Source organism: Sander vitreus, chromosome 5, assembly GCF_031162955.1.
Source record: "Sander vitreus isolate 19-12246 chromosome 5, sanVit1, whole genome shotgun sequence".
Taxonomy (NCBI): Eukaryota; Metazoa; Chordata; class Actinopteri; order Perciformes; family Percidae; genus Sander; species Sander vitreus.
Genome location: NC_135859.1, coordinates 32530498 through 32542806, shown reverse-complemented (window position 1 = coordinate 32542806; position 12309 = coordinate 32530498). Strand labels below are relative to the sequence as shown.

Genomic DNA, 12309 nt, shown 5'->3' with positions numbered 1-12309 from the left:
CTTGAACTCCTTCACTTGGGGTAAGGACTCATTCCCTACCTGGAGAAGGCACTCCATCGGTTTCCTGCTGAGAACCATGGCCTCCGATTTAGAGGTGCTGATCCTCATCCCAGCCGCTTCACACTCGGCTGCGAACCGATCCAGTGAGTGCTGAAGGTCACAGGCCGATGATGCCATCAGGACCACATCATCTGCAAAAAGCAGCGATGAGATCCCCAGCCCAACGAACTGCAACCCCTCTCCACCCCGACTACGCCTCGATATCCTGTCCATAAATACTACAAACAGGATTGGTGACAAAGCGCAGCCCTGGCGGTGGCCAACTCTCACCTGAAATGAGTCCGACTTACTGCCGAGAACCCGGACACAGCTCTCGCTTTGGTCGTACAGAGATTGGACGGCCCTGAGAAGGGAAACCCTCACCCCGTACTCCTGCAGCACCTCCCAAAGTACCTCCCGGGGCACCCGGTCATACGCCTTCTCCAGATCTACAAAACACATGTAGACTGGTTGGGCATACTCCCAGGCTCCCTCCAGGATCCTTGCGAGAGTAAAGATCTGGTCCGTTGTTCCACGACCAGGACGGAATCCGCATTGTTCCTCTTCAACCTGAGATTCGACTATCGACCGAACCCTCCTTTCCAGCACCTTAGAGTAGACTTTACCGGGGAGGCTGAGAAGTGTGATACCCCTGTAATTGGCACACACCCTCTGGTCCCCCTTTTTAAAAAGGGGAACCACCACCCCGGTCTTCCACTCCTTAGGCACCGTCCCAGACTTCCACGCAATGTTGAAGAGGCGTGTCAACCAAGACAACCCCTCCACACCCAGAGCTTTAAGCATTTCTGGACGGATCTCATCAATTCCTGGGGCTTTGCCACTGTGGAATTGTTTAACTACCTCAGCAACCTCCACCAGGGAAATTGATGCCAATCCCCCATCATCCTCCAGCTCTGCCTCTACCATAGAGGGCGTATTAGTCGGATTTAAGAGTTCCTCAAAGTGCTCCTTCCACCGCCCTATTACCTCCTCAGTTGAGGTCAACAGCATGTCTGTTACCCATCCTTACTGTACACAGCTTGGATGGTTCCCCGCTTCCCCCTCCTGAGGTGGCGAACGGTTTTCCAGAAGCACCTTGGTGCCGACCGAAAGTCCTTCTCCATGTCTTCTCCGAATTTCTCCCACACACGCTGCTTTGCCTTTTTCACGGCAGAGGCTGCAGCCCTTGGAAACTTTGAACATTGTCCACTCGGGTTCAATGCCCCGAGCCTCCACAGGGATGCACGAAAAGCTCCGCCGGAGGTGTGAGTTGAAAGTCTGTCGGACAGGGGCCTCCTCCAGACGTTCCCAATTTACCCGCACTACCCGTTTGGGCTTACCAGGTCTGTCCAGAGTCTTCCCCCACCCCCTGACCCAACTCACCACCAGATGGTGATCGGTTGACAGCTCCGCCCCTCTCTTCACCCGAGTGTCCAAAACATACGGCCTCAGATCAGATGAAACGTTTATAAAATCGATCATTGACCTTTGGCCTAGGGTGCTCTGGTACCAAGTACACTTATGAGCATCCCTATGTTCGAACATGGTGTTCGTTATAGACAATCCATGACTAGCACAGAAGTCCAACAACAAACAACCACTCTGGTTTAGATCAGGGAGGCCGTTCCTCCCAATCATGCCTCTCCATGTGTCTCCATCATTGCCCACGTGCGCGTTGAAGTCCCCCAGCAGAACTATGGAGTCCCCGACTGGAGCCCCATGCAGGTCTCCACTCAAGGTCTCCAAGAAGGCCAAATACTCCGAACTCTTGTTTGGTGCATATGCACAAACAACAGTCAGAGTTTTCCCCCCCACAACCCGCAGGCGTATGGAGGCGACCCTCTCGTCCACCGGGTTAAACTCCAACGTAGCGGCGCTCAGCCGGGGGCTTATGAGTATCCCCACACCCGCCCGGTGCCTCACACCCTGGGCAACTCCGGAAAAGAAAAGAGTCCAACCCCTATCCAGGAGTATGGTTCCAGAACCGAGACTGTGCGTAGAGGTAAGCCCCACCAGATCTAACCGGTAGCGCTCCACCTCCCGCACAAATTCCGGCTCCTTCCCCCACAGAGAGGTGACATTCCACGTCCCCAGAGCCAGCCTCTGCTGCCCGGGTCTGGTCCGTCGAGGCCCCTGACCTTCACTGCCACCCATGTGGTAGCGCACCTGACCCCAGCGGTTCCTCCCACAGGTGGTGGGCCCATGGGATGGAGAGATGTCCGCCACGTAGCTTTTTCGGGTTGTGCCCGGCCGGGCTCCGTGGCAAACCCGGCCACCAGACGCTCGCTGACGAGCCCTCCATCCAGGCCTGGCTCTAGACGGGGGCCCCGGGCTTCCTCCGGGCAGGGTCACTTCATCCCTTCCTCGATTCTTCATAGGATTTTTGAACCATTCTTTGTCTGGCCCCTCACCTGAGACCACTTTGCCTTGGGAGACCCTACCAGGAGCACAAAGCTCCAGACAACACAGCCCTCAGGTTCATAGGGACACACAAACCTCTCCAACACGATAAGGTGATGGTTCCCGGAGAAGTTGTGCCAACTCACTTCCATCAGTACTGAAACTTCAACCGTGATATAAAGCAAACCCTGAATTCTGTGAACCATTCCTCCCCTTGTGTAAATGTTATTTCAAAACTGTCACCAGTCCACGTGTAGCTTCCTCCTCTGTATGTGAAGTATCAGCCTTTAGTGTCACTGATATTCCTTCTGTTGAGATATTGAAGCTCTGAATGACTCCTGTGTTTGTTGTGTTCAGAGGAAACTGGCTGGGATGATAGAAATTGTGCCGACTCACTTCCATCAGTCTGTGCCACCAACATGTAGTAACCTCCTGAGCTGACACACAGAGACACGTTGTAGCTAACACACACACACACACACACACACACACACACACACACACACACACACACACACACACACACACACATACACACACACACCTGCTGTATGTGTGACTGTCTTTAATCCTGTTTCGATGGAACACTGCTAAAGGGATGAAGCAACAAGTTGCATAAACAGGAGTTGGACTTCCTCTTTGGCCTTTAATAAGAGCATACTTGATATAAAAATCTTTTTAAACACAAACTAATCATTGATGTGCTTTAAATTAAAACTCTAGAGCATTTCAAGCTGGTCTGTTTCTTTTGTTAAATGTAATATTTTAAAATGTCACCTTTTGTACTAATTTCAATGTCACAAAGATACACAGATATGTATCTGACTATAGAACCGGTTGGTTTCAAACCCATATTCTCCCACGCTGTTTGCCATCTATATGGTTAATACTACATTTTGCAAAAGCAATAGGGAAAAAATAAAGAGAAAATAAATGAATGTATAAAAAATAATTAAAATATATAACCATATATTAAATATATGAAAAATGAAAATAACGATTTTACTGCACAATGAATATTTTTCTTTTAATACTCTAACTCGTTTTGCTAATAACACTTTCATACTTTTTCTTAAGTTTTTAATGCAGGACTTTTTACTTTTAGCAGAGTATAGTCAGTGTAGCTAGCTGATTATACACTTCCATTAGAACAGAAAAGAACAGGTTTTAATAATAGTTCAGTTTTTATGCCAAGTAAAGGTGTAAGCTGAATAGTCCGTCCAACTGGTTTGGTTTTAATTCAGCCTTTATTTATTATTCATTTCACCTCTATTTACCCAGAGAAAATTTGCGAAGCATGTTCGGACATGTTACAGAAATTCATACATGAGGTAGTATTTAAGATACTTTGTGTACTACAAGAAAATGTTTTGCTTTCTCAAGTTCGTCTCCTTTCAGACTTTTGCACCAATATAAATGTTGCAGTTTACGTGTTAGCCAACGAGCTAACAGGTGTAGTCAGTGTAGTGTTTGTACTTCAAGCATTTTACTGAACAGGTATGGCCATACAAATGCAAATTGCACTGTTTTAAAATATTTGGATTCAGATTCTATTTGTAACTTCGATGTGATCTATTCTTATGATTTTTTTTTAAAATTCAAATTCCAAAATGATTGTATTAAAGACATGCATAGTGTTCATGTGGATATTGGTAACGTTGTGCACTAAGCACTAGGCTGTTGGAACGAGAACACACCTTTTATTCCAGGTGACCGGAAGCGTCAACCCTTCTTTTTTTTTTTGGGACTTTGGCCGTGTAGCTCCTAGGGGAGATTTCCAGAAACACACAAAAGGTATGCAAACGTTTTAATAAATGTGTATGATGTGTTCATGTGTTTTGGTTTGGACTTTATCTCATTTATGAAATATTGTTTTTTTGATTTGAAGAAAAAAAGGGTTAGCCGTCCACCGTGTGGTCTCTTCTAACCACATACAGTATGTTTCCCCCCCAGGGAGTGGCGTAGGCCTACCCACTTTTATCCAAATTACAGTGTGTAGGAAATTATACAGAACGTATAATGAATGTAATAATTCTATATTGCAACCGGATACCCCTTTAGAGCATGTAGGTTACTTTGAGTGTAACATAAATAGTCTCTTTTTATTCACATTATCGCTCCTTTTGTCACAAATGAAAGTGAAACTACACTCAAATCAAATCGTGCAGTGAAAGAGAGAATGCTCGCTTTATGTTTTATATGATCGTTGTATTGTTATAAATCAGCTCACCCAATGTTCACGCTCGGATTCACGCTCCATAATAAGTTCCATTCATGCGCCTTTTATGAAAATGAAATGTTTTAACGACCAGCAGCCACTGCGCGGCTCTGCTGCACACACTGACGATGTTTAGGAATATTAAAATCATAAATCCGAAGTTTGAAAAGTGACAAACTCCCCTCTGTGTCTTGTTCTGTACCTGCACATTCATTTTTTTTTTTGTATTTCAGACGCTTTGCTGAACTTGTATAACGGTAGACATGCTGCACGATATGAATAAAATATCTAATTGCGATTATGTTTGACTGATACTGCCATTGCGATTTCATTCACGAAATTGGAGGGAATGATCATTTTTGTCTCATTCTCATTGAAAAATGTTAAAATGAAAATGATTATAGTGTGATTTCTGCAGGATCTGTACCAAACAAAGTTTTTTTTTTTTAAATCATTTTTTGGGGGCTTTTACCTTTATTCAATAGTGACGGTGGATAGACAGGAAAGGTGGGAGAGAGATGGGGGATGACGCACAGCAAAGGGCCTCAGGTCGGATTCAAACCTGGGCCGCTGTAAAGAACTCAGCCTACATGGGGCGCACGCTCTACTGGGTGAGCTAGAGCTCGCCCCACAAAGATGTTTTTCTTTAGTCTGTAGGATAAGATGTGTAGGCCGGGACGTCTCTGCAGCACCACACTACTTCATTCAGAATGGTTTGACACATATTTTGCCTTTAACAAATATTGCGCCCCCCCCCCCCTGCGATTTGGATATTGCACTGGTCCATATTGTGATTTTGATACAATTGCGATTAATTGTGCAGCCCTAATTTCAACTCGTTTAAATTGACTATACGTATTAATTGGGGTCCCACAGACCACATTACATTCACTCAAGTACTGCACTGAAGTACACATTAAAGGTTCTGGTATTTTACTTTTGAATTTCCATTTCATGCAACTTTATACTTGTACAAGTCTCATGAACTTTATTTATTTTCTTCTTTGTTTTAATTACTTTTCATACAGCTTCATTTGTATTTTTTTTTTTAGAGCTCCAGGATGCTTCATGAGAAGGACAGACTGTCCCATTGTGGTGCCTTCACTGTCCTGGTTTTTCACACCGTTGTCTTCCTTACCCTGCTACACTCATGTAGAGGTGAACTACACACATCACTAACAGTCTATTTTATGTTAACCTGTTTGTTTGTTTGTTTGTTTGTTTATTGAGATCCCCATTAGCTTCTGTCTGTCTTAAACAGAAGCTACTCTTCCTGGGGTCTCTTATTATTATTATTATTATTATTATTAATAATAATAATAATAATAATAATAATACTAATGTATTAATTATATTATTATTATTATTAATATTCATAAGCATATTAGATAAGCTGGAATACATCCATCCATAACATTCATACTCACAATACATCTAAAGAACAACAAAATCATACATCAAAGGTACAACAAAACATAAACTTATGTACATAACATTCATACTCAAAAAATAAACAATACATCGGACAACACTCAACACAAGCCAAAAACCTGTCCAATACATACAGATGCTCACATAATCATTTAATCATTACATACGTACGTAAAGTTAGTGGATACATGTTGTGCTGAAGACTGTCATCTAAATGCATGCACAGTTGTCTTTATGCTGCAGAAATGACAATCAGAAACCTGTTTGTTTTCAGGTCGGTCTGAGGTGATTGCTCCATCTCAGCCCATAGTGGCATTCATTGGTGAGGACATCATTCTGCCGTGTCACCTGCTACCTGCCATGAATGCCTTCGACATCACCATGGAGTGGGCGAGGCCTGACCTGGACCCCAGGTTTGTTCTGGTGTGGCGTGACGGCGTGGAACTGGAGAGTAAAAAACATCTGTCCTACAGAGGCCGAACATCTCTGTTCACTGAGGAACTGAACCACGGAAACATGTCCCTGAAACTCTCCAAAGTGAAAATATCTGATGAGGGAACATACAGATGCTTCATTCCGGTACTAGCCAGAGCCTCTACCGTTCAGCTTGTTGTAGGTAAGTGATCTTTGATGCTTTTAGGTTGTAGAAAGCCCTCTTTACAAATAGATGTTATTTAGATTTGTAACATTGAGAACCAAACACTGTACAATGGTTCAACAAGGCTGACAACTGAAAGGGCAGAAAGAAACAAAGATCCCTCTGAGCAACAGTTGAATAAGAAGAGAAGAAATCAGCAGTCATCGGTAAAATAAACTGGAAGCGTAGCATCAACATGTATGGAGCATAAAAAGTACAGTGCAGTGTAAGAAATGAACAGTGATGCAAAGAAAGGCAGCATTAAAAAAGTCTGCAGCCTTGATTTAAAAGAACTGAGAGTCTGACTCTGGGGCCAGAAAGCAGACCTGACCATAGACGACCCAAGAGGTCTGGATTAGATTAGATTAGATTCAACTTTATTGTCATTATGCAGTGTACAAGTACAAAGACAGCGAAATGCAGTTTGCACCCAACCAGAAGTGCTAAAAAAGAGCAGAAAAGTGCAATGCGATATTCAAGTATAGACAGGTGGTGCATAGGCAGGAAAATGATGCTTCGTAATGTAGCAGCAGGTCAGAAATAAACCATTCAGTGCCTTATAAACCAACAGTAGTGTTTTGAAATCCATTCTTTGAGAGACAGGAAGCCAGTGTAAAGACCTCAGAACTGGAGTGATGTGATGTGATCCACTTTCTTGGGCCACGTTCAGCCCCGACAAAACATAGTAAAACGTTTTTTTAAACTGAAACGGGTGTGCGTTGAACACCCTGCTGTGTGCGCAAGCGGTCTGCCTTTTTATTACCACGAGTTTACAGACACGTCTCTTTTGATTGGGTATCACCTGTGACACAGCCAATAAACAAGAGACGCACCCACCAAACAGGAGAAGACATAACTCAAAGCCGTTGCACGCCGTTACACAACGTTCCGAGGTTCTGAGATTGAACGTGCCCCAGGGCTGTAATAATTATTACATAATTGTCAAATTGTCAATTATTTTACATAATCGCCGTTACTTTGTTTAACTGCAATTAATTGCTAACATTAGCTAAGGTGCTAAAGGGCTTGCTAAAGTAATTGGTCAGACTGTTCAGCTAAAGTGATGCTTGTTGTTGGCACTTGACCCTATACACGGTCATAGCAACAAAAATGACAAGGGGGGTGTTACAAGGGGGTACAGTTACAAAAAATTTTTATGATAATAAAGAGGTTAACTTTATAGGCTGTGTAGCTGTGTTATTACATTATTTGGGTCTCATAACAGTGATTTATAACCAAAAGATTAATCCTAGAATTCATTTAAAACTTTAATTGGTTTGAAAAACAAAGAGACAATTATATTGTTAATCGCAATTAATCCTGAGACAGTTAACCCTTGTTGTTTTGCCGTCTTTTTTTCCACACTTTTGTCACTTTTTTGTCCAAATATTTTGTCACTTTTGCCATTTATTTCTGCACTTTTTTGACGTTTTCTTTTCTTCTTTTTTTCCAACTTTTTCCAAAAATGTTATCATTTGTTTCAACGTTCTTTTATCAATGTTTTTCTTCAAATGCTATAAAATTTAATAAAACACCCAAATTCAAACCTTTTTTGAAAATGGGTCAAATTTGACCCGAGGACAACAGGAGGGTTAATTGTACAGCAACATTTTTAATGGTGACAGCTCTAACGAGCCCCCGGTCTTAGTGAGGACTCGAGCAGCAGCGTTCTGAATCGGCTGCAGCTGGCAAATGAATTTTTTACTACAGTACTGTAGGTAGGAAGATAGTTAGCCAGGCCCGCTAACATTAGCATGTCTCATCTAAAGCCTCTCATCTTTAGGCGCCGTCTCCCCACCTGTAATCCAGAGAAGTAAAATGCTCAGCGCAGTGGTTCTCCAGTGTGAGTCTGAAGGCTGGTATCCAGAGCCTGAGGTGCTGTGGCTGGACGGTGAGGGGAACCTCCTCTCTGCCGGACCCACAGAGACTCTCAGAGGTCCTGATGGACTCTACACTGTCAGCAGCAGAGTGACTGTGGAGAAGAGCCACATCAACAACTTCACCTGTAGAGTCAAGCAGCAGAACATCAACCAGACCAGAGAGACGCACGTCCATGTTCCAGGTTAATATAGTTTAATATAGTTTATATGTTCAGGATGTGATCACTTAGAGAGACAATTTGGTTCAGATTTGAACATGTTCTGTTTCAAAAAATGAAAAACTGCCAAAGCTACCAAAACTTTCTGAATTGGAAAAAATACTTTGATAGATAAATGAGAATAATTAGGATCTAAACGAAAATACAATTATGGAAATTAATTGCAATTAGAAATCTAATTCCCTGCAACACAAAAGAGAAAAGTAGTGTGCGTGTTGTTTTTCTACTCTTATATGTTCTGTGTTTTACCATTTCAGATGACTTCTTCATGGTCCCCAGTACTGCCAGTACTCCCAGTACTGCTGGTAGTCCAGGTGTTATTACTGGCTCAGTTATCGGCTGTGCTCTTCTGTTGTTAATATCTGCGGTTCTCTTTGTTCTGTGGAAATGGAGACAAAAGAAATCCCGTAAGTAACAAACTGATTTCACTCATTTCTAAATGTTCTGCTGTTGCAGCCTTTTGATGATGCAGTTTTGACTTATTTGAGTTTCAATTTAATTTACATTATTTGAATGTATAATCCGTGGTGGAAGAAATATTCAGATCCTTTACTTTAGTAAAAGTACTTTCCCCACTGTGAAAATACTTCACTACAAGTAAAAGTCCTGCATTTAAAACCTTACTTAAGTTAAATTATGAATTATATCAGCAAAATATACTTAAAGAGTAGTAGAGTACTCATTGTGCAGTAAAGTGTTCCCTGCCAGTGTTTTCCTATCATATCTGATGTTTCTGGATTAATATTTCTGCTGATACGGTATGTCAGACAAATGTAGTGGAGTACAAGTACAATATTTACCTCTGAGATGTAGTAGAAGTATAAAATGGAAATATCCAAGTTAAGTAAGTACATTTATAATTTGTACTTAATTATTCAGTTTGATGGCGTTATATAATAATAAATACAATAAATAAATAAACACTACACTAACAACAGACTGAAAAAATGTATTTCCCCTTAGGATCAATAAAGTATATCTTAATCTTATATAAGGAAATACTAACACAGAAAAACTCAATACAAACGTCATCAGTTTCTCCTGCTTCTCTATTCACACAGAAAACAAGAAGAGGAGCCTCGAGGACGGAGCTGAACACACCGAGGAAGAGAAGAAGGTCACATCTAAACGTGATAACACAGGATTCCATGTCCTGATGGAGCCAGAAGGAGAAAGTGCTCCGCTGATGGCAGGAAGAGAGGAAGAGAATAATGTGATCAGAGCAGAGGACGAGGACGCATCTCAAAGTGAACATAAAGATGAAACACAACAAAACCAGCTCAAGACCAAACCAGATATGGACAGGGCAGAAGGAGAGAGGGACGTTACATCTATAAAGAATGAAAACGTACCTCTGATTCCAACAGAAGTAGAAAAACACCAAAAACAGGACATGACAGGAAGAGAAGTAAAACGTGATGGGGACGAGGGTGAAGGAGAGCAGATGATGAAACCAGTAAAAGAAGATTCAGGACATTCACTGGTGCTGGTGGCAGAAGGACCAAAAGAGCAGCCGCAAAATGTCCACGCTGATCAGGAGGAAGAGAAAGAAGAAGAGACACGGCAAGAGCCAATGACTGGTGTGCGCAATAAAGAGCCAAACATTAAGAAAAAGAGAGAAAAGAAAGCGAACGGGAAGAACATCCAGGAGAATCAGAGAGAACAAAGGCAACAGGAGGTAGAAAGACAGAAGCAGATTCAACCAAAGGAGCAGAAAAGAAAAGAGAGAGAGAAAGACAAGATGGAACCACAGACAGAAAAGGACAACCAACATGTTTTACAAGACAGAAAGCAGGACATGAGTAAGGCAGGACATGAGGATAAGAAAGGAAAAGATCAGGAGGAAAACCAGAGTTACATTATGTCAGCAACACAAAAAAAGGCAGAAAACCAAACAGAGCAAATCAGTGAGAGTTTGGAGAAGACAGAGGAAGAGAAGATGGAGAAAGATAGGAAGCTGCAGTCAGAGGAGCAGGACGATTTAAAGAGGGATAAGGAGAAGATAGAGACCAAAACACAGAAAAGTGATGTCAACCAGCAAGTTTTAGATACCAGAAAACAAGAGGCAGAACATAAAGATAAGAAAGGTAAAGATCAGGAGGGAGAGCAGAGTAATATTACTGCAATGACAGGATGGCCAGAAAGTCAAAATGTGCAAATGAATGAGAAATCAAAGGAGAGAGAGATAAAGAGAGATCAGAGTGAGAATAAGATTCCATCAGTCAGTACTAGTGAAGTTACAGAGAATCCAGAACTCAAAACACATCAAGAAACAGCAGGGAGACAAAATCAAGCGCTCCGAGAGGACAATCAGCTCCAGACAGAAAACCAACAGCCGAGAAATAAGGAAGAAACATCTGAGAGAAATCAGGAAGAAACCAAAGAGCAGCCAGAGGAATCCAGCAAGGTGGTAAAGGGAGAGTGGAAAGAAAGAGGGAAAGGAGGGTTGGAAAGTGACGAAGGAGCGGACATCGATGAAACTCAAAAGATGTCCAAGGAGATCCGGCGAGAAGGACAGCTGCAGGCAGAGCAACATCTGGACGTAAAGGAAGGAATCCCAGAGAAGATAGCAGTCTTCAAATTCCTCACAGTGAGAGGAGGTGGTTGTCAGGGAGTACAGCAACAGGAGCTGATAGAGAATAACAGAAGACCTCAAATAAAAGCCAGGAGACATAAACGAGAGGCAGAGCCCAATGTGGCTCAGCAACAGACAGTCGGTAAGAAAAGGCGTCAGGAAGAAGACAGTGAGCAGACACAGAAGAGGTCCAAAAAGCTACGAGAGCAATATGACGATGAGAGAAAGTCTGAAGACAAAGCTAACATGAAACAAGACATAATAGATGAAGAAATGGATGATCTGAGTTATCAACAGGATCAAGCAATGTGTCAGGAAGACCAACAGGCAGAGGACATGGAACAGGAGCAAGAAGTAAGAGATGAACCTAAAGGAATGGATTGGAGTTCACTACAAGATTAAGTACATATAAGTCAGGAAGACCAACAGGAGGAGGAGATGGAATTTTAGAAAAAACAGCAGGAAACTCAAAGAAGAAGCAATAATCCAGTTACAACATTCACACTGTGCAGCTATTGACAGCCAGTGTATGACAGTTTCATTTTTCATTTCAACCACAAGAAAATATCGCTGAATTTTATTATCATTTTTCTCAGGAGCAGAAGATAAAGATCAGCAAACTAGAGATTCACTAATATCTCTTTCACCAATTGTTTTTTGATATTGTGATGTGTCCAAGATAATGTACAGGACTCTCATGCATCAAACTGTACATGTGCCGGATGAGATTGAATTAGTGTTGTAAGTTAAAACTTTAAAGCATTAACAAAAAAAACTATATATTGTATATATACGTGTTATGTTCATTTTGCATTAAAGTTCTGAATAAAATGAGAAAATACTCAGTACTTTTTATTCATTCATTATTCAAGTATTTAATTGACACACGAGTGTACAAACTTTACCATGGG

At 42.0% G+C, this 12309-nt stretch overlaps 1 protein-coding gene across 1 annotated transcript; it reads left to right on the top strand.

Moving 5' to 3' along the window:
• Window positions 1–4134: 4134 nt before the first annotated feature.
• On the top strand, window positions 4135–12233 carry LOC144518685 (uncharacterized). Its single transcript, XM_078251523.1, has 6 exons — window positions 4135–4233; window positions 5710–5815; window positions 6363–6704; window positions 8509–8787; window positions 9081–9230; window positions 9885–12233. The coding sequence occupies exons 2-6, from the start codon at window positions 5719–5721 to the stop codon at window positions 11798–11800; spliced, it is 2784 nt and encodes a 927-aa protein (XP_078107649.1). The 5' UTR covers window positions 4135–4233; window positions 5710–5718; the 3' UTR covers window positions 11801–12233.
• Window positions 12234–12309: the final 76 nt, after the last annotated feature.